The sequence below is a fragment of the Mesoplodon densirostris genome, chromosome 2 (assembly GCF_025265405.1).
Source record: "Mesoplodon densirostris isolate mMesDen1 chromosome 2, mMesDen1 primary haplotype, whole genome shotgun sequence".
NCBI lineage: Eukaryota > Metazoa > Chordata > Mammalia > Artiodactyla > Ziphiidae > Mesoplodon > Mesoplodon densirostris.
In genome coordinates, this window is record NC_082662.1 from 141740502 (window position 1) to 141766822 (window position 26321).

The window sequence follows — 26321 nt, forward strand, 5'->3', positions numbered from 1 at the left end:
AGTATCTGGGCAGCACCAAGAGGTTGGGGAACCTCAGGCTCTGGTTCTGACCCAAGAAGGGAGGAAGCCCTACGTCAGCTCTCCCCTCCCAACCCTAGTAGCATCAGAAGGTAACAAGGTGAGATCCCACGAGGTAGTACTGAACAGTCTCCGTCTATCACCGAATACAAAAGTGCATGTTTCACCACCTTAGGAAAAAGTCCAGAGTTTATTCCTACCCTACTTTTCGAAATTTCTTTTTGCCCACCTAGCAAAATTAGTTCAATCTATAGAAACTGGGAGTGAAAGGGAACACTGAGAGTTCTTTCTAGGGAAGCATCCCCCCATCTCCCCAAGCAATCCCAGACCCCACCTCCAAGAGCAGAAACAGAAAAGCCCCTTTCCCGCTCCTGCCACCACCCCCCCAGCCCCCCCAATCCCCCCCACCCCGGCCTCTTCCCCCTGGACTCCTCAAGGCTACAAAGAATTCTTGGGCTCCATTATTCCACTTATCTTCTCTAACTAGGCGGGCTTGTGTTTGGATGTAGTGGCTTCTGAAGCGGACACTTTAATTCTTGATTTTAAAAACTTTATTGTTTAAATACCAGTTTTGCCTCTGAGGCAGCCAAGGCCCTGCTCTGCTTGTTAATTATCAGCTGCTAAACAGTACTTTTTTCATCCAAGCTGATGAGGCCCAAGGCCACTGGGGGTAAAAATGCTGGTGCTGGAAAAGAGGCTTCAGCTCCTTTGTGGCAGTCTCGTCAGAATCCAAAAGAAGGCAAACAGGCAAGAAGCTAACCCATTTCTGTGGGTATGGTGCAGCTCAGCTAAGTGCCTGGCACTGTGCTTGCCCTCGGGGATACCAAAGGAACGAGACACACTCTTGTCCTCAAGGGGCTCAGAGTCCAGCAGGGCGAGATATGGGAGTGACCATAATTTGAATTCAGAGCAGTCACAGAGCTCGTGTGAGCTACCACTAGGATAGGGCAGAAAGGTATTCTGCCTGGAATCGGGGGTCGGGGGACAGGGAAAATCTAAGCCTCGAAGGAGAAACACAATCCTACCAGGAAGAAAAGGAGGAAGAAGTGAAAGGTGCAAAAGAAGATCTGAAAGCAGAAGAACGCACTGCAGCGTGGGATGGAGCCCTCTCCTCTCCTGGAAGGAGAGAGGGAGAGAGGGAGGGAGGGAGGGAGGGAGGGAGAGAGAGAGAGAGAGAGAGACGCGCATACGTGCGTGTGTGTGCATGTGTGTGTGTGTGCATGTGCGCGTGTGTGTGCGTGTTGGGGGTGGGGGAAGAAAGAAAGGTCAAAGCCAGCTTGCCTGAACACCATGTTTAGGAGTTCGAGGGACACACTGGAGGCAAGGGGAGGCCACTGAAAGTCTCTAAATAGAAGTAATGTTTGCGGTCACATCTGCCTGGGTACAGATGGCTGAGTTTCTCAATGCCTCTGAAGAAAACCAGATCAGTGACCTCAAAAAGCAAGCATTAACCATGCAGAGAAACAGCGACTCCTTCCTATGAAGCAGGATGTAAAGAGGGGGAAGTTACGCACGGCCTGTACCAGCTGGATGACCCTTAGGACTCTCCGCTGTCAGGGTCCACTGAGATGTGGACCTTTCCTCAATCTCTCAGCAAGGCCTGATGATCAGAAGAATCCTCGGAATGATGTCACATCCCTGCATCTCTCTAAGGCCCCTAGCAGGTCGAGTAGTCTGAAACCCTGCCATGACGCTGGGGCAGCAGAGGAGCACACACAGCCCTGCGCAATTATCTGCAGAGGGCCGAGTGAGGAAGATGTGACTGATGCGTTCTGTGAGGCTCCGGAAAACACCACTAGCACCAAGGGATGATACAACTTCAGGGAACTAAATTTTGACTCGATGATCATAAAACATTTTTTTGCATTTTATATTTTTTTAATACAGCAGGTTCTTATTAGTTATCTATTTTATACACATCAGTGTATACATGTCAATCCCAATCTCCCAATTCATCCCACCACCCCCACACACACTTTCCCCCCTTGGTGTCCATACGTTTGTTCTCTACATCTGTGTCTCTATTTCTGCCCTGCAAACCGGTTCATCTGTAGCATTTTTCTAGATTCCACACATATGCGTTAATATACGATATTTGTTTTTCTCTTTCTGACTTACTTCACTCTGTATGACAGTCTCTAGGTCCATCCACATCTCTACAAATGACCCAATTTCGTTCCTTTTTATGGCTGAGTAATATTCCATTGTATATATGTACCACATCTTCTTTATCCATTCATCTGTCAGTGGGCATTTAGGTTGCTTCCATGACCTGGTATTGTAAATAGTGCTGCAATGAGCATTGACTGGGGTGCATGTATCTTTTTGAATTGTGGTTTTCTCGGGCTATAGTCCCAGTAGTGGGATTGCTGGATCATATGATAATTCTATTTTTAGTTTTTTAAGGAACCTCCCAACATAAAACTTTAAAACCAGAAAAAAACTATTTTTTTAAGAGTAAGGTTTTCTTGAAAAGGGATAAGCTCCCCTAACACTGGAGGAATTTAAGAATAGATTCAAAAGGTTGCCAAACACAGATAATTATCACAGACAAAAACACACATTCCTGAACACCACCTCTGTAGTCTTGTACAATAAGATACAAAGAGTGGAGTCCAGGAATCTGTATTTTCAAATGTTACCCACAGGTGATTCTGACAGTCGACTTGGCTGGGAGCAACTGGGCTAGATGACCATCTGCTGAAATGCAGCCCTAAACAAGACAAACAAAATACTATTTACAGTCCCTTTCTAAATGATCACCTTCTTTTTACCCTCTCGACTAGGCCCCAAAACCTCTCCTCACGCTCTTACACAAATCCCCTTCCAGTTCCGCTAAATCTTTACCGGGGTGTAGAATGATGACCTCAGAGCCTGGTGCTGTCTGTGAGAACATTCTGCAATGATGGAATGTTCTCTTATCTGTGCTGCCCAACACGGTAGCCACTAGCTCTATGTGACTCTTGAGCACTTGCAGTGTAGCTAGTGCTACAGAGGAACTAACTTTTAACTTTATTTAATTATTTAAATTTAAATAGTCACATGTGGCTAGTGGCTACTGGACCAGCCAGCGCGGCTAGCTATGAAAGAGGGTTTATGTATTCACTCTGAGATTTACACAAGCAAGAAACTTGTGACTCTCTGCTCCTTCCACCACCACCTCTTGGAGCTCATCTCCAGCCTGAAGAGACACATCTGATGACAGGGAGATTAAATTTAAAGAAAACAGCAGGAAGGGAGGAGCTCTGTGACAGCTGTACCAGAGACAACAGGTACAGAGAACAAAGAGCCTGAACAAAAATCCTCACCCCTCAGGGCTTTGCCCTTCTCTGCCCAAGAAAGCAATTAACACCAACAGTGCCAGCAGCCGTCACCCCATCCCGGACAGTGGGGCCTATTGCCTGGTGCAACCACCCAGCTTCCCCAGAGCAAGCAGACCTCATTCTCAAGGATGACCTAGAACACCCCTTAGGTGACTAAAGCTGGAGTCTCAAAGCTGGTTTGTAATGGAACTTTTTGGCTGTTCTGGGGTATAGAAATCCAAGGGAGAAGAAATAAATCTCGCCAAAAAAAAAAAAAAAAAAAAAAAGTCCCACTACTTTTCCAGACCTCGAAAGTTTTCATCAGGAAAATATATCATCTGCACACTAAAAAACACAACTGGATTCCTGCCCAGGTACAGCACAAAGGCCAAATTCAAACCTGACCAAGGACTCCGGCTTCACATGTGTGGTCCTTCAGCCTTGATTCCTGCTCCCATGTTTCGGGACCCTTTTGCCAGCATCTGCCTGGACACACACTCACAATGGACAAGATGCTTTCTCAAGGCTCCCTCAGACCAAGTTACTGACTGCCTCCTCTCAGGAGAGGCACTCAGCCTGCTGCAGAGACACAGGCCCTCAGAGAAGAGGGACGGTGGCAGGGATGGCGGGGGAGGAAGGATGGGAGAAAGACTACAAACTAAAAAATCCCTGTGGGGGAGGGGGAGAACAACCATCCTTCAAAGACCAGATCTTTTTTCTGAAGTTTACTGGAAGACTTTTTCCCCCCCTTCTTGCTCTATAAAAAGAAAGAGAGGAAAAAAAATGTTGCAACTTCCTTTGTCACAGCACATGCTCAGGAAAAAACAGACCTGACCCATTGCTTCACTTTCCCATCTGCACTAACGGTCGGCTCCATCCCGAGCCCTGACTTCCGCTCGCCCAGCTCCTGAGAGGCTGGAGGCAAAGATGGCCAGAGCTGGGGCTCAGAGAGCACCCTGAGTGCACCTGCCCACTGGTCTGCCTGGGAGGCTCAACACAGGAAGGATGCAACTCCTCAAAGCAAAAGAGAGAAACCCTGGGAGGGCCCAGAAGAGGACAAGAGCCTCAGCCACAGCTGCAGCCCGGCCAGCCCTTTCTCATCACCCCCTTCTTCCCCGGCTCCAGGCGAGAGCCAGTCAACGTAATCCCAAGCACTTCCCATTACCAGAAACATCCCTAGGGAGACCTCGGGTCTTCCCCCCTCAGCAAACAGAAGATGGGAGCCCCAGGGGAGTCCCTCAAACTACTCCTCCCACTGGGCAAACTTCTGTCTGCACTGGCCCCGGGCCCTGTCACAGGTGTGAGTCCATACCAGGCAAAAGTGACCACACCCCTGACCCCTCCGGCCTCAAGGAGCTCACCCTGAGTCTCTGTATCCTTTGTGGCCCTGATTCCACCACTTTCCCACCACCAGCTCCCTGAACCTCTTTATGTGTAAAACTTGGAATCAGACCACCTGGACTACCTGTCAGAGAGGTACTGCCTCCGTCAGAGAGGGTCAAGAGGGAAGACATGTGAAGGCGCACAGTCCAGATTTTGGGGGTCAGTCTAGTTTTACTCCTTTTATACACAAAGGTGTTCACTCCTCCTCTAAACTGTAAGTTCCCAAAGGCAGCGCTCCCATCTTATCATTGCAGCAATTTACACAAAGGTGTTCACTCCTCCTCTAAACTGTAAGTTCCCAAAGGCAGCGCTCCCATCTTATCACTGCAACAATTTGCACAAAATAAGCATTCCATACATATTTGATGATAAAATAAAGAGGTGAATCAACTAAGTACTGAATTATAGCGGAGTCAGGGAAGAACTATTAAGAGAGGCAGTTCTGCAAGCTACAGGGAGCCAGGTTTTAGAGCTAGGCACGCCCATCATTAATAGCCTCAGGGCTCTGCACTTGTATTCCTTCCGCCTGCCCCCACCCCAATCACTTCCAGGGCTCACTCAAATGTCACCTTCACAGTGAAGCCTTCCCTGAGCCCCTATTTGAAATTTCAACACCACACACGTGCTCCTTGCTTTCCAGGGTCTCCTCCCTCCTCCCCTCCTTTACTTTCTCCTTTGTACCTATCACCATCGGACATTTATCTGATTATATTTTGTCTGTCTCCCCCTGCTAGAATGCAAGCTCCACGCAGGCAGGATCTTTTTTTTTTTTTTTTTTTTTTTGGTCTGCTTGGTACACTGATGTATCCCCAGAGCCTGAAATAACACTTAGCACTTGGTAAGTGCTCAATAAATAATTGCTAACGAGTGAATGATTCTGAACATGTTTCCTCTTCTGTAAAACGGGGACTTTTTACTTTGCAGTATTATTTTAAGGATTAACAAGCGTGTACGTGAAACACCTAGTACAATGCCTGATACATATAATATCTGCTCAGTAAAGACTTTTTATCAATCTGGGAAACTTGCACAGTGTTGCTAAGCTTTCAACAGTGATCTGAAGGAGACAGAAGATAGAAGATTGTTGTAGGTATCAAAGTCATTCTGCTGTTCTGATCTATCCTTAGGGAGGCAGCAAAAGTCATTCTTGGCATTTCTAATTAATTTTCTTGAGTAGTGGGTGGCTTTGGATCTCAGAGGGGTAGGGAAGGCACCCTAAGGCAAATCCCACTTAGAAAGGCAGGGGTCTAGTCTAAGCTGCAACAAAGAATCAACCCTCATTGTTCTAAATCCCCCTCATATATAGCAGAGGTATTAAAGGGGTCTAAACCCAAGGGGATGACCCTGACTAGCCGCCCTTCTAAGTTAATCCTGCCATCTGGGCCTCCTGATGGCCAGTCAGCAGGGAAGACAGAAGGTAGGCACAGAGAAGAATTCATGTCTATAGACATCGGCTGAATGACTGAATGAATAAAAATACTACAGCCCGGAGAAGGGTGAAAGAACACTGGCCTGCAGAAAGTGAGGACAGAGAGGATGGCTCCCAATCCCGGGATCCCTGGAACCTGAGCTGACCACCTCTTTCCCAGCATCGGGGTCTTTCCCAGCATCGGGTTGTTTTCCCAGCAGTGGGGTTGCAGCAGCAGTAATGAAAAAAGCCCTTCAACACAGGAGAGCCCTTCGGTTTACGAATGAAGAAAATAAGTGAGGGCCAGAAAGGTTCAAGGACTGCTGAGGACCACACAGCCAGGTAGGTCTCTCACATGCCAGTCCAGTTCTGTTTCCCCTGCATGGAATTAACCGGTCCCAAGAGGTTCAAACCTCTGACCTCAGTCCCAGCAACATGATGCTCAATACTGGTCCTCTTGCAACACACAGGAACAAGGCCAGCAGACAGATAGATCACCTTGGACTGCATCTGTGTGTCTCTGCTGTGTCTGGGGCTGACTCGAAGATGCCAAGAACTGTAGGAGAGCTGGCAAGCTCTACATCTGTCCCTCCCTCAGTTAAAGTTCTCCAAGGGGCAGAAGGGTCATCTCCACAGCACAACAGGAAAAGGAGGGGCTCTGGAACTGGGAGGAGGAGGAGAGGCATCAATGGGAAACTGTGGTCAGGGCCCTTACAAGAATGAGAACTCCGTTAGCAGAAACTTAAGGTGGCAGCTTGAGTCAGCAGATCCGAGTGGGTAAAGGGAAGAACGCCCAGAAGGCTGTCCTGAGAATGGCTTTTTAGCCAACAGGAGGAAGAGCAGGGACAGACACTTAGGGGGACCCTCACTATAGCCCTGGCTCATTCTCAGAGAGCCCAGGCACATACTGCCCCTCACCCAGGGCCACCCCCTCCACCCTGAGGATCACCGCTAGTACCTTATACTTATGTAGGCAGCATGCACTATTACTCAGTTTTCACACCTTTGTGAGGCAGCTAGGTATAATGCACAATGCCAAAATACTCTCTGAATGTTTTTTTAATGGCGGCATATAGTCACTACATAGAACTAAGAGGATACAAAAATAGTGGAGACGTGGGTCTTCAAGGAACTTACAATCCAATATCTCCACTTCACACATGGAGAAATACATTTAAAATGTGAAAGAAAATGTAAGAGTGTCTTGGCAAGTGTGACAGGGAGGGATGGCGGAGACCTGCTTCTGGCATGAAAGGCTTCACGAAGGAAGGAGCAGCATGTGTACCGGGTAGAAGAGGCGGATACAGACAGGCTGGGGATGGGGACCAGGGGGTGGGGGTGGTAAAGGCGACATAGGACGAATAGGGTACAGGCCACGGGTGAGGGTGTGGGGCTGGAAAGCAGAGCCCCATAAGGAAACAGCACATATAAGCCACTTAAGCTGAGGCACAGCACACACTCCAAAAAAACCAGATTGGGGTCAGATCTGAGAAGGATTTGGAAATCTCCTGAACTCTGCGTCCAAAGGGAACCCATGAAAGGGTTTAAGCTGGGAAGCAACGTGATCAGAGCTGGGCTTTAGGTAAACTAATCCCCATGCTCTCCAAGGAACTGAGGGGGCAAGATCTCATTCCAGGCCGGGGTCCTCTGGGTTGGCCACATGTTCGAAGGCCCAGCCCGCCCCCACCTCTACTCTCTAGCCCTTCCTTCTCTAATTACACCTCCAACTCAATTTTATTTTCTTTTAACAAATCTAAAGCAAGGTAACCAAAAGAGACCATGAAAGCAGGGGAGACGAGGCACAGAGGAAGGGACGCTCACAGCCCCTTCCTCCTCCCTAAGAGCGCAGGTGACTGGAGTGCCGCCAGGGGGAGGGGACACAGAAGCGAGGAAGTCCCTGGGAATCCCACATGGGCTCCAGTGGAAGGGATATGGTGCTGGGGAGCCTGACGGTCAGAGGGAATAGCAAAACAACATTTCCGTAAGCGTGAGAGTTTGCAAAGCAGGTTACTCTACGCGCTCATTTTGCCCCGTGGCCTCCAGCCTTCCTCAGATCCGGGTGCCAGTAAGGAGAGAAGCACAAGGAAAGGTACAAGAAGACCTTGCTCCCCCAGGCAGCAGCCTGACTGCAGCAAGCTCCAGGGCACACTGGGCTCTTCACCAGGCCACCTGCATTCCTAGGATGCTCTAAGTTCCACACGCGTGGCTTCAAGCGCCCAGGGCTCCCCCTCTTCCTCCTGCCCCACCCCCCAACTCTTTGAACTCTGCAGAAATCAGGCATGAGCAATCTGCAGATTCTTCACTTAGAAAGGCTTCCCTCACCTAAGGCTCCTGTGAAGCCTGCCTTTAAAATCCCTCCTTTAAAAATCCCTTCCTCTAAGAATTACAGAAGCCAGGCAAGGAGGCTCAGAAGAGGGAGAAAAGAGGGAGGGCATGGCTACTCCAAGGACAGGGACTCCTTCTGTCAGAGTTAAAAATACACTCTTAGCAATTTACACCCAACTCCTCCCCTCCAGAGGCCAATGGGCCTTGGCAGATAAATCTCTCCCTGCAGAGGAAATGAGGCCCCGGGGGAAAGACAGGAGTAGGCAGTCACGGAGACGTGGTCTGGGTATGTAACTCTAGCTGAAAGCAGAGGGTCCCCCAAGTCCTACCTCGGCTCTCACCCATGCACTCCTTCTCCCAGATAAACCCTAATACCAGAAAACACAGAATCCTCCTATCCAACAGGATTAGTACCAACACCTGTCCAAGGATTAGAAAAATCAGAAAGAAGAGAATGTCAAAGTCAACTAAAGGAAATACTCTGCCCAGTATCTATCAGTTAAGTAGGTATCTCAGCTACCCGAGCCCGTTTCCCCTCCTAGTTCTATAGTGCCCCAGGATCCACGGGCAGTGGGAGAAGAGGCCACCTCGATGGACCTCAAGGGACACAGATCACCAACACCCCTGCCCCCCACAGTCAGGAGGTAGAAGACACCCATGCTCTCTGTGACATCCTGCAGGTGGCTGAGCTGGAAGGGCCAGAGGGGCCATGGCCTGACTCATGAACAGGCCCTGAGAGCCAGGGCCCAGTTATTCTTGGAAGCCAAAGAGATGAGGTCACACTTTTGAATCTGGTAACCTGAAGCCCCATGCTGCGGAGGTGGAGAGTATAGCTTAGCAACAGGGCAGGAGTCCTGGGGCGGGTAGCACGCTCAGCCACAGGGCGGGCGGCTGGGTGAGGGCCTGGGACAGCCCGCTGGACTCCTCTACTCATCCTCACACTCCTTCTGCCAGGGAGGCTAGCTTGCGGGTGGAGTCTGGAGGAAGCCAGATCTGGACGCAAGCACACACACAGTCTAACAGTGCCAAGCCCGCTCACCTCCTCCCTGGCTAATTCATCCTTCCCCAAGCTCCACGGAGCCTCCACATATAAATCTCGACACCTGGAGAAGCAGCAGCCACGGCTCACTCTCAGCACTCAGAAAAGCCAGTTGGCCCCAAACCACCCACCAAGCTCAGGCTGGAAGAGAAGGGGGCCAGTGGGGAGGGGGTGCAAGTCAGTGTGAGAAACAGCTCAGCAGTGTGGCAGGAAGACCTGGGACAGGCGTCAGGGCCTGGCTGTGGGGGGAGACTGCAGCAGTGGCAGGTTTATTTTTAGCCGTTGAGACAGAGGGGCTGAGTGACAGTTCTGGGCCCTGGGCGGGAGGCCCGGTTACAAATGTCCAGTGTGGGCTGGGAGCCTCATCACAATATGAATAATCAAAATGGCAGCAAAGTGATCAACTCAGTCACCTCCTGGGAGGGCCCGGGAAGGTAAGGAGCATGAAGGTGGAGAAGCTGGCGGGGCCGTCAAGGGCTCTCCTCCCACGTCCCTCTACCTGTGACTAGAGAGATTTCACCTTTGCTTCAGGTTCAAAAGAACCATCCCGGACATAAGCCAAACAGAGATGTTCGCCACATCTTCTCTGAGAGAGAAAAGGCTTCACCACTCCTCACCTCCCTGGAAGAGCCCTGGATGGACAATGGCCATGGAGATGCCTGGAAACGTCCCTCAAGAGTAAGATGCCCCTTCATACGATCCTTCTGGACAGCTCAGGTTCCTGGCGGAATGAACACACAGCTTGGCTGGTCTTAGAAGGGAACATCAGTTACAGATAAAGTTGACCTTGCAGCCACCTCCCAGCCTATACGACCTGGCAGATGGCACATTAAGGTGTTTACCGGATCACAGAATAAAGACCCCCAAGAACTCTGCACTGCCAGAGAGGAGCACAACCCTATCCCCGCTTCCACTCAGTCTCCTCTTCCTCCAACAAAGTCTCCTGGCCTGGCACTCAGGACCTCAGTCCAAAGCTCCAGGGCTAAAAGCACTGCTTTAGCCCTGAATGGCAGGAAGAAGAGAAATGAAAACAGACCTCGCTAGGCATCTCCCTCTCCTCTTGCTTCCTCAGTCTCCTTACATCCCTCAGTACCCAGTCCTACGGGTAAGAAGTGGTACCTGGTTGTACATCCTAACTTCCCCATAAGCTCTGGGAATCAGTCCCCAGCTCTCACCTCAGAACAGCCCCAAACCCATACTACAACTCCAAGTGAATTAGAAGGCGGCACCCATCTGTATGGACCCAGTCACACATCAAGGCAAAGCCTGACAAATGGACAGTGAGTTGGATCAGAGCCCTCCTCCTCCCTCAGCCAGGTGCCCTGTGCCGGGCACAGCCTGCACAGCCAACCACAGCAGCCATGTTTGGCCCCGTAACTTCAAATGGGAAGGAGTTTCAGATGCGGAAAAAAATGAAGAGTTCCCATCTCTACCCTGAGCCACCAGAACACTAAGATTCTTCTGATTTCAAGGAAGGAGAGGATTCACACCCCACTGAGTTACACAGTCCATCCTCTCTGCTGAGGCACTTGCTGGAACACTCACCAAGTCTTCACACGAGAGAAGGCGCAGCTGGTCAGTGATGGTTATTAATTAACTGGACAGGAGCTGCCCTGCAACGCAGCAGCAAGCCTATCAAAAGGGCATCCACGCTGGCCCAGATACTGCTGATGGTCAGACGTGGAGCAAGTCAGCAAGCTCTCCTGCCTCTTGCCTCCAGCACAGCCCTCCACTATCCCACACTGCTGTGTCCCAGGAGCCACTGGTAGCCTGACCCTCTGATGTGTACACTGAGGCCTAGAAAGTTTAACTGACCTGTTCCAAGTCACATAGCTAGTTAGCAGGGCACCAAGACTAGCTCTACCTATCTTTCTTCCTTTCTCTCTCTCTCTCTTTCTTTCTAATCTAGCACATAACCCATGGTATCGGGTTTATCCCTAGATATTTATATCCATACATATCTTAAAACACAAAATATCACTATTCCCCTAAGGACTAGAAAAGGTATAAAATCTGATTTTGGTTACATATTTGGTGTACATCAAGCTGCTCAGTGGCATGGTCCCATCTTAATACCAATGTCCCCGTTTCTAAGATGACTAATGTAGAAAGATCCTAGTGACCAGTTAGTGGAGAAGATTTTTGCACTGCCAGGTCCACAATCCCCATACTATTACCTCTAGCAACCAAAACACCAAAGGAACCCAGACCAAGAGGAGGTCCCAGTGAACCAGGTCCCAAGACATGGCTCTGATGCTGATACCAGGTAAGACCTTGGATATACCACTGAACCTTTCTGGACTGGCCCAGCCTCTTCCTCGGTGAGGTGGAAAGGGTCAAGAAAGATAAGCAGGGAGTGTTGTGAGCTCTAAGGAACTATGAGTTGTGGGTCCCTTTGCCACTGAGCCTTGTATCATTACCAAGAGCAGCTGCAGCCCCTTCAAACACGAAGAACAGCTCTGCCCTGCCCACCCACTTCTGTCCAGGACACTGCAGCAACTGGAAAGGTGCAGCACAGGGAGGAGGGGAAAAAAGAGACCCCACAGGATCCTTGGGAAGTCCTCACGCAGAGGAGAGGGAGCAGGAAAGTATGAATCCTGTGCCACAGATGTCAAACTACCAGGGAGAGTCCTGCATCAGAGCACAGGAGGGCCACCTGGGAATCGTGAGAAGATTCAGATGCAGATACTGACGCCCTGTCTTCCCCGCCATGGCTGGCATTCCTCTTGGCACAGACTCCACACATCCCTGGGCTCTGCGGGTAGGGAGGGGGCCTCCGTCATCCCCAGGATGTGGCCAGGGGTTAAGTTTGCCTCCAGCAGTCCTGAAGCTTGGCTCCTCCAGGCCTCTCCCTGAATCCCCTGCACCTGCTTCTTAAATAAAATCGTCAACTGATGATGGCCCAACTCCTCAGATTCCAAGCAGTCAAAACGTCTTAATTATGAATACCAACACCATCATCCTCTAAAAAGGACCCCTTCATTTCCCAGACACCCATCAATATTTGGTCCTGAGGCCTGGGGCTGCTTTTCTCCCCCTTTTGTCAGCCACTGATCCCACATCTTAGCTGGAGATTATTTTCAAGCTCTATCAAAGCCCAGAATTCATAAGTGAAAAAGAACCATGAGCCGCCCCAGCTTTGATCCTGCCTCAGTGGATGTCAAGGGCCCTGCTGCAGTAGACAGCAACCAAGGCAGGGCCCAAAGCAAGGAACAGGGTCTCTGAACCCAGAAGCTACACCTTCCCTCAAAAAACCACAAGCCCCAACCTCAGAGATTTGTAACCTTCCTTTACAACATCCTGTTAGTTTACTTCATGCTCCTCAAACACTTTAAACCCTGCTTTTAACACAAAGATCGGTTAGGCTCAATTCTGAGTCACCAGCCCCACTTGCTCCTTACCAACTGATCCACTCTCCCCTCAGCTGCCCCGAGGGCAACGCCACCATCACCTCCTGCAGATGTGCTCATTCCTCAGAGACTGTCCTCAGCTCCTTCGGTCCTCACAGATTGCCTCTTCAAAGTTCTTCTATTCCCAACCACACAATTTAACCCCTAGACCAGCAAAGTACAACAGAACTTTCTACAAGGTCGAAAATGTTCTTCTCCACTGTTCAATTCAGTAGCCATTAGCCACATGTAGCTACTGAACACTTGACATGTGGCTAGCAACTGATTTTTAAACTTAACTTAGCTTAATTTAATTAATTAATTTTAGCTAATTTTAAATAGCTATACACGGGCATTGGCTACCATACTGGACAGCACAGCCTTACACTACGTTTGTTAATTTCACCTTCTCCAAATCAGCTTCCTGACCTCCAAAATTTTAAGGTCACTTTCAATGTCCGTATCCTCCATACAACAAAGCATATGGTAGGATGCTCAGAGAATTGTTAACTACTGTAACAACAGTGGAGATAAAAGAGATTGGTTGATTACTGAAACTTTCCTCACCTTGTGATTCCATCCAGCAAACCCCAATTTGGGACACTGCCCCTCACCCAGCCACAAACTCTCTTGCTCCCTGACTGGTACACAGCACGAGGCGTGCTGGAGAGGGTGCAGCCTGCACTGTGGGGATGTGGGAGCCCCGGCTCTCCCTCGCAGCCATGAGAGGTTCTGATCAGCTCCCCTTCAGAACACCAAGGAAGCCACATGGCGGTGACACGAAGTCAGCTGGAGAGGGAGGATTGCTGGAGAAAGGCAAGGAGAAGGAACAGTACTTCGTTTCCTCTAATCCACACAATGGAAAGACAAACAGAGATAAGTTATGACAACATTCTATATTTTGTAAAGCAATAATATGCTTCACCGAATCAGAGTCACACGGCAGAGAAGGACAACGGTGCTGGCTTTAATTAAATTTGTTCAGCTAATACCTAAGAGTCACCATGACACAATGAAGCAGTAAGCAACTGAGGAACCCCACAGGGAATAGGACCAATTACTGCACAAGTGAGCTGGGACCAGGCGTCCCTACCAAAGAAATAGTGAATAGAATTCTCACGTTCTTGCACAAAAAATAACACTAGTAAATAAGACTTCTAGCAAACACTTCCTAAAAAGGGGAGGGTGTGGTAAAAAAAAATATTTGTTACTGAAGATTCAAAACTCATGGAGCTGCTGAGTTGGTTTATAAGCTGCCTCTCCAACTCTGGCAATCTCTGCTGGGAAGCTGCTAAGTCCCTACCCAGCACCCCCTGGCTGACAGTCAAGGAGGGCCTGCGGTGACAGTAGCTCCTCGGGCTTGAGAGGCTCTGGAGCAGCAGCCCGTCCCAGGGCCAAGCCTGCTGATGTCAGTGCAGTTCCCAAGTGGGAAGTGGTCAAGCGTCCTGGGTGCTAATCCTGGTTCTGCCCAGTGCATGGCTGCACTACCTCAAGCAAGCCTTTGCTCTGGGCCTTGGTTTTCTCATCTGCAAAATGAGGGGGCTGGATGAGATGACCTCTGAAGTCCCTTCCAACTCTGAGAGAAGTATGAGTATGACTCAGAACTTTGCAAAAGCAGCCAGGAGAGATGGTGAGGCAAGGTCATAGCACCTACCAAAAAGCATGTAAATGTTACCTCTCTCAGGTGGAGGTAGAGAAATAGCAGGGCGGAATGGGACTATTTTTTAAAGCACTGATTACATTTAATAGGACTAAGAGGTCACCAGACCACAGACAGGGAGCAGGGCATCAAGGCAGCCGCCACCTCTCATCAACTCTCAGGGCTGTGAGATACCAGATATCAGAACCCCCATGACAGGCCCTGCTGCTGCTCTACAGCTCTTTGACCTAACTCCCCAGGAATGGCCTAACACCCCGGGTAGAGCAGAGGTCTCCTCCCTTTTTCTTCAGGCACCTTTCCGATGAGGCAATCCCTCCTGCCCCACCACATCTTCCTCCCTTGCTTAATAATCAAAACACTCCTGGTTTCGAAAATCATTTCAGTACTCAGCACCTATGGTTAAGTTAATCAAGATTCAAGATCTAGAAATCTCTTTGGTGTGTGTCTCTGGAACAGAATTCTTTGAACCAGATTCCCCCCACAGCTGTAATTATGTCTCAGCCAGTATTTGGATATTGGAAGTGCTGTTGACACTGCTATCAGTCTCTGAATGCCTCATCCCTTCTTTCTTCCTCTATTATGGAGTTTTTACACAAAGATATGTGGGAAATCTACAGTTTAACAGTTGAGTCAACTTGTAAGATCTGGAAGCAGGCTGCCTGTCAAAACACACTCTGACTTCAATCTTCATCCACTTCTAACCTGAGAAGGACAAACTATGAGTGTTACTTAAAATACTCCTGGATCTTTAGCACAGGGAGATCAGTTCGGTGCTTTGTGACCACCTAGAGGGGTGGGATAGGGAGGGTGGGAGGGAGACGCAAGAGGGAGGAGATGTGGGGATATATGTATATGTATAGCTGATTCACTTTGTTATACAGCAGAAACTAACACACCATTGTAAAGCAATTATACTCCAATAAAGATGTTAAAAAATAAAATAAAATAAAATACTGCTGGATCTTTCCTTTCAAAACCATTCAAAGGGGAAAAAAATCCAAATCTCTCTCCTATTAATTACAACAGAAATCTGAATTGCCACCCAAAAGCATTTTAGAGGGTGGTTTTCTGTGTCTATTAAACAGAATAAGGAGCAGAAATTGACAGCTTTTGTTCTGAAGTCTTTATACCATATTCCAGGTATCCAAGAAAATGAGCAGCCAGAGTCCCCAAACTGCTGATGGGTGAAGGCAGATGGCGTCTCAGAGGGGATAGAAAACTCTCCTGGAAAGAATGTCTGTCACTTCCTCAACAGTACAGGTTAACTGTGTTCAAACAGTATTCACTCAACTCCACTCCCTGAGGTCAGAGCCACGGGGTCAAACAACCACTCTCCTTCCCTGCCCCCAGTTATGAGTAGGGAAAGAACGGTCTAAGGCACAAATATTAAAGGGTTCAGGATACTGATATATTCCTTCTCCAAAAGTCGACACCAAACAACCAAAAGCCCTCAGCAACAGCTTACAGTAAAAAACAAACAAATCTGACAGTGTTGAGGCTAGCTGAAGTTCTCCCCCAAAAGGGAGGATGAAAGCAGCAAGAAAATAATTTTAGAGGCCTTAAAACCTGTTAAGTTGAACATGCTTGTCTTCTACAACCCCCAAGTACCAGTGTCTTATTATATCTAATTATATATTCCAACATTTCCACCCATAACACATATCTGAGTTTTGTATGAATAGCTGAAACACAGCTAGCCACAGGGATTGAGGGGGAAAAGAAAGTATAACACAGGAAGTATTTTTCTCCTCCTCCAATCATTAAGACACCCCAGGGGGAAGAGGCGTTTTTGGTCACCTTTAGAGATGTGGTTTGATCTGAAACCCCTCTTTGGGGAAAATCTTTTTCATGACCCTGAACAGTGGCTCACACTGCACTGGAGACTCATCAGACCTCCAAGTCCATTCTGTTTAACTTCCGAAGTAGATACTCTCACTGAAATCCCCATTCTCCCCCCTACCAGATCCCCTTAAAAAAAGAAAAGAAAGAAAAAAAAAAAGAGGTTGGTTTTCCCCAGATCTAGGAAAACGCTCCCTCCTCTGTCCACCAATCGCCCATGTCCAGGACTCAAGTGGCCATCTCCGATTTGCGGAATCAGCACTGGGCCAAGCCGTGGTTTACGGACCCGGTTTACAATGATCAATGGAGCTATGTAAACAGCAGACACCGAGAAGGAGCAGGCTGGCCTCCCATCTGGAGCCTCACAGACACTGAAGGTAGGAGGGGGCACGCTCTCGGATCAAAACAAACCCTCCCCCGCGCCCGGGGCGGTCGTGGTGGTGGGGGGGGTGTCGGTGTCCCAGCGGAATCTCCAGCCTTGCACCTCCCCGGCCGGCGCGCCCCAAGGCAGCACAGCCGCACTCGCAAGGCCCAGGGAAGTGAAATCACACATTCCGGCTCCCAAATAAGGAGCGAGGCTAAATAAACCTCTGAGATACGACTTCTCCAAACCAACCGACCAACCAGCTCAATGAGTAATGGGCCTTTTGTGCCCACAGAAAGAAAGGAGCAGAGGATGGGGAACCACAACCCCCGAAAATCACTTCCTTGAGACTAGGGGGAAAATTAGCAGAAGTGGTCCCGAAGCCAACCGTTGCAACTCGGCTGGATGCCGCTCAAACCCAAAATGGCAGGGTCCTCACGAGTCCTCTCGAGTCCCCGCCACTCACACCCGGAGGTGACCGGAAACTCGGTCTCGGCGGTGTGGTGCGCCGGGACCTGACCTTCCCGCTGCCCCCCGCCCCCTGCCGCGCACTTGGCACCCCTCACGCGCGCGGGACAGGCAGCCCCACCGCGGCCACTCCTCCGCGGCCCCGACGCCAGTCCGAGGAAAGCGTCGGCGCGACCACGCTGAGCCACCGAGAGCTTAGGCCGCTGCGGAGTGCCGGGGGTGGTCCCCGGGAGGCCCCCTCCGCCCGTCCTCCCCTCCCTCGGGCCCCAAACCTACTTTTAGGGCGAATTTCTCCTGGGTCCTCTTGTTGAAGATCTGCAAAACTTTCCCGTTGATGCCCAGTCCCAGGACCTGGGTGGTGACCTTGTAGTCGTCGATGATGGCGTTCTTCTTGATCTGCAGGCTCGACTTGACGTGGAACTGGGGGAACTGCTGCGGGGGCTGCGGCGGCGGCTGGGCCGGGGGGTGAGGTTGGGCCGGGGCGGGGGGCTGCGGCGGCGGCGGCGGGTTGGGGAACATCGCCGGCGTTGGACAGCATGGTGCGGTGGCGGCGGCGGCGGCGGGCTGGGGAACAGCACCGGAGTTGGACAGCATGGTGCCCGTAGGCGCGAGAGCAGCGGCGGGAGGGCCCGCGGCGGGCCCCTCCTCCGGCTCCGGACGGGTTCCCCGCCACCCCCAGCCCGGCTGCGAAGTTTGCTCCGGGCTGGAGCCGGCTTCCCCGCCCCGGCCCGGCTCCAGGCTCGGCGGGTCGCGGGGCTCCGTGTGTCCCGCTGTGCGCCGCTGGCGCCCAACGACCCTGCTCCCTCCCTCCCACCCTCCCCCCGGGGGCCAGGCGCTCGGTGGAACGCGGGACGGAGGGGCCCCGGCCGGGGGGGAAGCGGCCGCGCGACAAAGTACCCAGCCCGAGGGCCGGCGGCCGCGTCACAGCCTCGTCTGCGTCCGGGGCCGGTCCTTAAAGGGGAGGGTCGGAGGGGGCAGGGCTTGGGGAGGCGGGACGGAGCTGGGGAGGCGTGGGCGTGGGGGAGGGGCTGGCCTTAAAGGGGAGGACGCGAGGCTTCCGGAGCGTGAAGGGCCAAAGCTGGGGACCGGGTCTGGGGACAGGGAGCGGGGACCGAGAAATCTTAGTTCTTAAATACTCAGGGCCACGCAAAGGGAAAGGGGAGGCGTATGAAAGTAGCTGCATAATCAGATAGATAATCCACTTTTCTCCAATTGTCTGGCTCTTTTAGACAGCAGCAGCTGGGGGTGTATTTCGAAGGCGGGGGATGACTATCAAGTATGAGCCAGATGAGACCTCCAGGGTGACCTGGAATTACAGAGGCCACTCATTCTCGGAATAGGGTGAGGCAAATATGGAATATTTTAACTTGAACACTTTCCTCTGAGTTTTGCATTTCTTTTCTCACAAATTTGTTTTTCGGTAAAGATTTATTATCATATAAATATGAACAATTTAGTAATTATACTTTTGAACATTTTTTCATGTAAATTAGCTAAAAAGGGCTACAGGGCAGGAAGAGGATGGATTGACATTCAGACTACCTGAAGTCAGGGAGCCTTTTCCCCTGACTGGCTGTGTGATCCTGAGCAGGTCCGTGCATCTCTCCCAGTGGGAAGAATAGGGTGTGGAGAGAATTCCCTGAGACAATGTACCAAAAAGGGAAGGTCTGGGGAATAGGTCCTGATTTCCAATGTGGAAAAGTTAGGCCCTAAACCTACAGGCATAAGAAATGGGTATTTTTGAAGAAGCCAAGTTCTAGTCCAATTTAGCCCCCTGTCTCTGAGGAAGATACTAAGGATCTAGCTGGACCTAAGCATAGCCCAGATCAAGGGAGGAGATTGGGGAGGCCCTAAATTTAAGCTACCAGAGGGTCTCGATACATATTCTGATGGGGGTTTGGGGATGATCATGAAATAAATTCCTGCTGACCTCCTCCCCACTCTGACTAGTAAAACAGCTCAGAAATAAGACAAGGAGGCTGAGGTGAAGACAAAACCTCAGCTTAATTACTGGTAAGGCCGAATTAGAGAATGTGACTTTACCTATGGCCACACGTGGCCCCTAACACGTTCCCCCAACACTCTAGAGCCCCCTTGTCTAGGGAGACCTAGCTCCGGGAGAAGCAGAGGAGGGAACATCCTAAGGACAGGTGCCCTGGGGACCGAGCCCAGGCAAGGGTAGCCTGAAAGGTAGAAGTTACCCTCCCAGCAGAGTCCCTTCCCGGGACTCACTCCAGGGCCCACTCCATGGACCAAGGAGAAATATGATTCCCCTAACACAAATACTCGCTCCTTCTGAGCACAGTTAATTTAGCATACACCTTGACTTTGTGCAAGGTGCCGTGCTCAGGCCTGCAGTGGTGGATGGTGTTGATCTGTGGGGGAGAAGATAGGTACAAGCAGACAGCATCAAGAGAGTGGCACTGACACAAGTACCAGCTTCTGGGAGGTGGGGGCAGAGGAATTCTCTGCAATAGCAGGCGGCGGAAGCTCTCCTCTCATGCTAGAGGGTGGATAAGTTAGATAGTTCCCCATTCCTCTGACTCCTCAAAGATAAAAAGACAGCCTACGGCCACAGAGATTGGAAAACACCTCACCCATTCTGCAGCACTACTATCACCTCCCTGAGGCACACAAGGGAGAAGCCCAAGGACTGAGAGAAGGACGCAGGGATGGGGAGGTGGAAGCACCTGCTCCTTGCTTCTCACCTCAGCTGGGCTGGGGCTGCGCAGGGCTGGGAGTTGGTCTTTTTTCCTCTGCAGAGAGTCACCGGTGGCTTCCTACTGCCTGACACTGAGTTTTCACCTGCTTCCCTCCACAAGGCTAGAAAGAGGATAAGCTCTTTTTGCCCTTTCAGAGAAGGCACAGTGGAAAGAGAACAGAATTTAGAGACAAATGACCTGAGTTCAAGTCTCTCCTCTTTGTATCTGAAAAAAGGAGAAAAATAATAAAGTCGAATATCAGGGCTGAGTGAGAATTAAATGAGATAGTGTTCATGAGAACTCCCCAAAAGCTAGAAATGATCATGAAATAGCAAATCTTATCATGACTGAGGCATTGTTGGCTTGCTCCTCTGGTCTGTGCCCACTGCCTGGGGATCTGCCCCTGATATCAAAGCCGCCTTCCTATCTAGCTGGGACTCTGGGGAGATGCTGCAGCCCAGTGACCTAGGAATAACTAGACAACTGAAACCACAGCTGGGGCATCCTCCTGGAATTACAAGGACCAATTAGGCCCAGGGGGCACACAAGGACTCAGTACATAGAGATTGCAGAAGCTGCACACACAGCACCCAGAATACATATATATATATATATCAACACAAACACATAAGTGCAATGTGCCTGGCATGTAACAGACATAAAATAAATGTCTAATGGATGGATAATAACTGGGGAGTGAGATGGGCTAAAGGAAGAACGTAAGATGAGCAAGAGATCCAGAGTCTTAAGTTCCATTCCAGTTCTAACTAACCATGTAATCTCATGCAAGTCCCGTGCCCTCTCAGTTCCCTCTTTTTCATCTGTCCAACAGTGATGATAACATCTGTCCTGCCTCCCTTGTAGAGCTACTGTAAGAATAAAATTAAATATTTTTCCTTAGGACATGGAAGTCCAAAGTCCTATTTGTATAATACCAAGCTCTCAACCATCTGTAATGAACTACTTAAACAATTTTTATGGATATGTAGAAGCACTTCAAAAGTTAAAAGTCTATGCAAATAGAAAGTACTATTTTTGTCTACTATTGACAGGCAAGCACATATGCCATGAATACTGTACACACAAAGACAATTTAAAGACCTCAGGTACACAGAATTTGGTTAATTATAATCCTCCTCATCATTGAATCACTGGTCCATCTCTGCTTTTATTTAATTAGTTATTAGTTTGGTTGTTTTGTTTTGTTTTGTTTTGGGGTGAGTTTTTTGGCTGCACCTTGCAGGGATCTTAGTTCCCTGACCAGGGATTGAACCCAGGCCATGGCAGTGAAAGTGCCAAGTCCTAACCACTGGACAACGAGGAAAGTCCTTAGTTATTTTTAATAATGCAGTAGGCACCTGTGAATCCACTACCCAAAATGAAAACTAGGACTTTGACAGTAGCATACATCTAACTAGGTGGTTCCTCCATTCATCCCCAACCCACCTCTGTTTTCTCTGGCCAAGATAACCATTATCTTGAATCCTAAGTTCATCATTCCTTTGCTTTCCTTTTATGTAGTTTTATTTCATAAGGACACATAAAGGTGTCTGACCTTCATAAAAGGTGAAGCTCATAGTGTCTTAAAAGGGTGGTGGATATTGGTGACTTTATCAGAAAGATGAGGTTAAAATAAGGAAATGTCTTGTCATAGTTTCAAAGTATTCCCCACCTCCTCATGATGATGGCGATGGTGATGATAATGATGGCGATTACTGAGTGATCACTCTATACCCAACACTGTGCTCAGCCTGCCATTGTCTCATTTAAATCTCATGAGGGTCTGTGGTAGAGATTGCTGGTTGTTTCCGCCAGTATCCATTTCCCCCTCTTTGATAGTAAAGAATCTTCAGTATTTAGCTAAGCACATGACTGCCCGGAATAAAAACTACATTTCCCAGCCTCCATTACAGCTGTCTGTGTTCATGACTTGTAAATGGAAGCTGTTGAGAAAAGAGGTAAGTCCTCCTCCTTCTCTTCCTCTTTTCTCCTTCCTGGTGGCTGGAATAAAAATGTAATGGCTGGAGGAACTTCCCTGGTGGTCGAGTGGTTAAGAATCCATCTTGCAATGCAGGGGACGCCAGTTCAATCCCTGGTTGGGGAACTAAGATCCCACATGCTGCAGGGCATTACTAAGCCCACGCGCCACAACTACTGAGCCCAAGCTCTGGAGCCCTCGCGCACCACAACTAGAGAGAATCCCGAGCACTGCAGCAAAGAGCCCATGTGCAGCAACTAAGGCCCAATGCAGTCACTAAATGAATAATTTTTTTTTAATGTAATGGCTGGAGCTTGAGCAGCCATCTTGAATCATGAATTGGAGGCCACAGGTTGAGGATGACAGAGCAAAAGGATAGAAAGAGTCTATGTCCTTCTATCCATGGAGTATGGGTAGAAGATGGAGCCTGGATCCATTGTATCAGCCCTAAACAACTTACCCAGCCTTTATATGAAATAGAAATAAATGTCCTTCTTATTACAGCAACTGATGTTCTAAGTTTTCTATCACTCACATCCAAATTCCATTCTAACTATTATACAACCCTATGAGATAAGTACTGTTATCCTCATTTATCTATTTTTAAAATGAGGAAACTTAGTCCTAGAGAAATTGAATAACTTTCCTAGGGGTACATAGTTAACAAAGCACAGAACCCAGGTGTTTCTGACCCAAAGTCCATTTTCATGGCCCCCACTCTAAATCCTAAGCAGACATACACCCACATATCCTTCTTGATGTCCTAAATATGGTATCTTGCCATTTCTGGGCAGGAATGACCTAAAGAGGTATGGCCTATACTTTCTATTTTAGATAAACTTTAAATCTCCCACACTTCAATTTCCTTCAATCTTGACCTAATCTGTTACAGAGTATAGGTCTGTGTTAATTTGCATGGCTGGGTTATATGATAGGATTACTTGTGAATCCATGGCAATATCTCTTCTCAAGGCTTCCCCCATCCTGCCTTCCACCGTCAGAGAGTAAAAATTTCCTATTTTGCTGTGATATGGCATTCTGAATGGATTACAAGGGTTGAAAATCTATGGAGGTGAATTTCCTGCAAATTTTCAGATAACACGCTCTCGATGAAATATGATCATCCGCAAGCTGTTGGATAGATATATGCACACAGATAAAGTGGCCTTTGTATCTATTGCTGGGGCACACAAAATACTGCAGAAGGCAGCATGATTCACAGGAAAAGCTCTCTTCACTGAAAGCTCACTCTTGGAAAGGAAAATGACTTGAGGCCTGGGAGAGATAAGCAGTCTTCATCTTATAGGCTAGTTTTTCTTTGAGAGATTGAGAAATTCTCCAAAGCAAAAATGAGAGATATATAAGAATTATTCGTCACAAAATTTCTGAAATCTCTGAAAGTGTTAGGGACTGATCCACAGAAAGAAATTTTACCCAAAGTCAATTTTGTGGGCAATGCCCTATGTGAGGACATCTCAGAGGGGAAGAAATGCCCTGCTCCCCCACCCCAATGCCCTTATCTGCACCCCATCCTTGGACTGTTTAATGCCACAGCAGGAAGCAGCCGGAGCAGAGGGGAAGAATGGGAATGGGAAGAGAAAGAAGGAAGTACCTAAGGGGGAACACAAACTTAGCCTCAGCACATCGACAGACATGACATGGTCCAAAGGGACGGAAAACGGGACTAATTAAGACTACAGGTTGCTTAACTGTAAATTCTGTGCCTTGGTATGGGAAATGGAGAGGAAAGGGGTAAATATTCCACCGTAGTCCAGATAGCCCAAGACCGTTGTCCCATATTAAAAGCTTTGCCCCTCCAGTCTAGCCTGTATCTGGCATGTCCATTGCAATTCAGATGAGCATTCAACCTGGATAGTGAAATGGGGAAGGGAGAAAGGTAAAGGGGATTTGCCATCCAGGAACACAACCAGGGTGTGTCAACCCAAAGGGTCATTGGTCTTTGTCTGGTAACCTGCTGACCCCTGGAATTTTTTTCCATCCCTCACTTAAGATGAGTAAATGGGAGTGGGAAGGTAGGAAAGGTAGGAAGAGATGTGTGTGTGTGTGTGTGTCTGTGTGTCTGTGTGTGTGCACTGGGTAGCGATTTCCTAAGTGTATAAGAATAAACAGCTTCCCATGAGACCATAATTTTGAGGCAGCAGAACAGGGCGGAATCAAGTGCTGGGTTCAAATCCCACCTCTACCACTTATGACTATAATAACTGCACCTCTGCATTCTTTTTGTATAATGAAGGGGGAGATAATATTCCCTAGATTAATATTCCCCTGTCAAGTTTTGAGCTGTTACTGACACATACTGATTGGCCTCTGTGGAGCAGTTATTATGCAGCAGGTACGTTCATACCAATCATCTCCTTCAATCCTCTCGACAGGCTGTACTTAGTATTATTTCTGCTATTCCAATCATTAAAAGCACTGTGGCTCAGAAAGGTTAAATACCCAGCCAAAGTCATCACACTAGAGCACAAGAGCTGGAATTCAAAACTCATGCTGTTTCCACACATGTCAAAGTCCATGTTCCTAAATGCCCCTGTAAGTTGTCCAGCTACCTGACACCTGCCAGGCCACTCCGAGGAAGCCATCCCAGCCTGTGTGCATGGCTCAGGAGAAGGAAACAGTCTGCAACCTGCATCTTACTCAGATTCCAAAGACTCTTCCTCCAAGACAGAGAGTTAAAGGCAATGAATAAAGTCATTTAAGCAGTAATGAAATTAGGATCCTAGGATGTATAAGCTTTTGAGAAATGTCCTAAATATATGAGGTACATGTGGTATAACCCACATTTTGTTTTGTTTTTGCTCATTAAATGACAGAGGTAGGAGTTAACTTTTTCCCCCATGTTTCTCTTTAGGTTATGAAAACTGTAATATTGTAGAGATGAAAAGGACCTATGAAGACCACCTGATCTGTCAACTTTCTCAAAAGACCACACCTACATGTAGACAAGTAGGTGTGTGACCATAAAAACTTTAGGCTCTCAGAACTTCCGGTGTCTCACTATATCATGAAAGGAAGTTCTTTCTTTTGTGTGACCTATATAGTACATGTTGCAGGCAAGTTCCTCTCATTCCTGGAAGCTCGCTCACTGATGCTGGCAAGGGGTCTCCCCACAGCTTTGGATAGATGTCTAGAACCCTCCCTTCACTGGAGCAGTAGGTGCAGGGGAAAATTGGATGTGCTGGAAGAGAGAAGTTGGCATGTGGGCCAGCCTGGTACCTGCACCTGACCCCCACCATCAACTTTGCACCTCCTTTCATATCCACAAACATTGACTAAGCACCAGTTCAGGTCAAGTATTGTACTGGGCATAGGAATGCTCAGAGGACCCTGATGGACCTTGAGTGCCTTGAGAAGTTACATATATATATATTTACATACATATGTAAATGGTGACAGTTATATATATACATAACATAAAATGTATCATTTTAACTATTAACTAGTTCAGAGGCATTAAGTACACTCACACTGTTGTGCAGCCATCACCACCATCCATCTCCAGAACTTTTCATCTTCCTAAATTAGTTCTCTGAACTCATTAAATAATAACTCCCCACTCCCATCCTCCTCCCAGCCCCTGGTAACCACCATTCCACTTTCTGTCTCTATGGATTTGACTACTCTAGGAAACTCATATAAGTGAAATCATACAGTATTTGTCATTTTATGACTGGCTTGTTTTACTTAGCATAATGTATTTAAGGTTCATTCACGTTGCAGCATGTGTCAGAATTTCCTTCTTTTTTTTAAGGCTGTACCATTGTGTATATATATATATATATATATATATATATATATATATATATATATATATATATATATATATACCACCTTTTACTTATTCACTCATCCCTCTTGATGGACACTTGGTTTGCTTTCACCCTTTGGCTATTGTGAATAATGATGCTACGAACATGGGTGTACAAATATCTGTTTGAGTCCCTGCTTACAATTATTTTAGGTATATACCCGGAAGTTGAATTGCTTCATCCTATGCTAATTCTATGTGAAATTCTTTAAGAACTGCCTGGTTATTTTCCATAGCAGCTGCATCATTTTACATTCCCATCAGCAATGCATAAGAGTTCCAATTTCTCCACTCAGCTAACACTTGTTATTTTCTAGGTTTTGGGGTTTTGTTTTTGGTAATAGCCGTCCTATTGGGTGTGGCCTTGAGAGGGTTTAAGTTTGGGTCTTCAGGGCTCGCAAACAGGAGAGAGTCATCTAGAAAGTTCTCACCAAAGAAATGACATTTGACCTAGGGATCTAAATATGGGCAAGAATTCTCCAGGCAGAGGAGGAGAAAGGGATAACACTAAACAATGGAGCAAAGGGAGACGAGAAATTGCACAGCCTGTTTAGGAGCAGCAGGTGGTCAGCACAGGCTGGAATGCAGGGTGTGCAGGGGAGAGTGTCAAGATGTGA

The 26321-nt window shown here is 48.4% G+C and overlaps 1 protein-coding gene and 1 long non-coding RNA gene across 3 annotated transcripts in view; one reads left to right on the forward strand and one right to left on the reverse strand.

The window, feature by feature from the left end:
• The window catches only part of MAPKAPK2 (MAPK activated protein kinase 2), a 45643-nt gene extending 27512 nt beyond the window's left edge, over nucleotides 1-18131 (reverse strand). For both annotated transcript variants that reach the window (XM_060091006.1, XM_060091005.1), the window contains exon 1: nucleotides 17472-18131. In XM_060091006.1, the coding sequence (XP_059946989.1) occupies nucleotides 17472-17789 (318 nt within the window). In that variant the 5' untranslated portion in view covers nucleotides 17790-18131. The remainder of the gene's footprint in view (nucleotides 1-17471) is intronic.
• LOC132484455 (uncharacterized) lies at nucleotides 16657-24807 on the forward strand. Its single transcript, XR_009531204.1, has 3 exons — nucleotides 16657-16740; nucleotides 18425-18536; nucleotides 24748-24807. It is a non-coding gene; the product is annotated as an uncharacterized LOC132484455 (long non-coding RNA).
• The last annotated feature ends 1514 nt before the right edge of the window (nucleotides 24808-26321 follow it).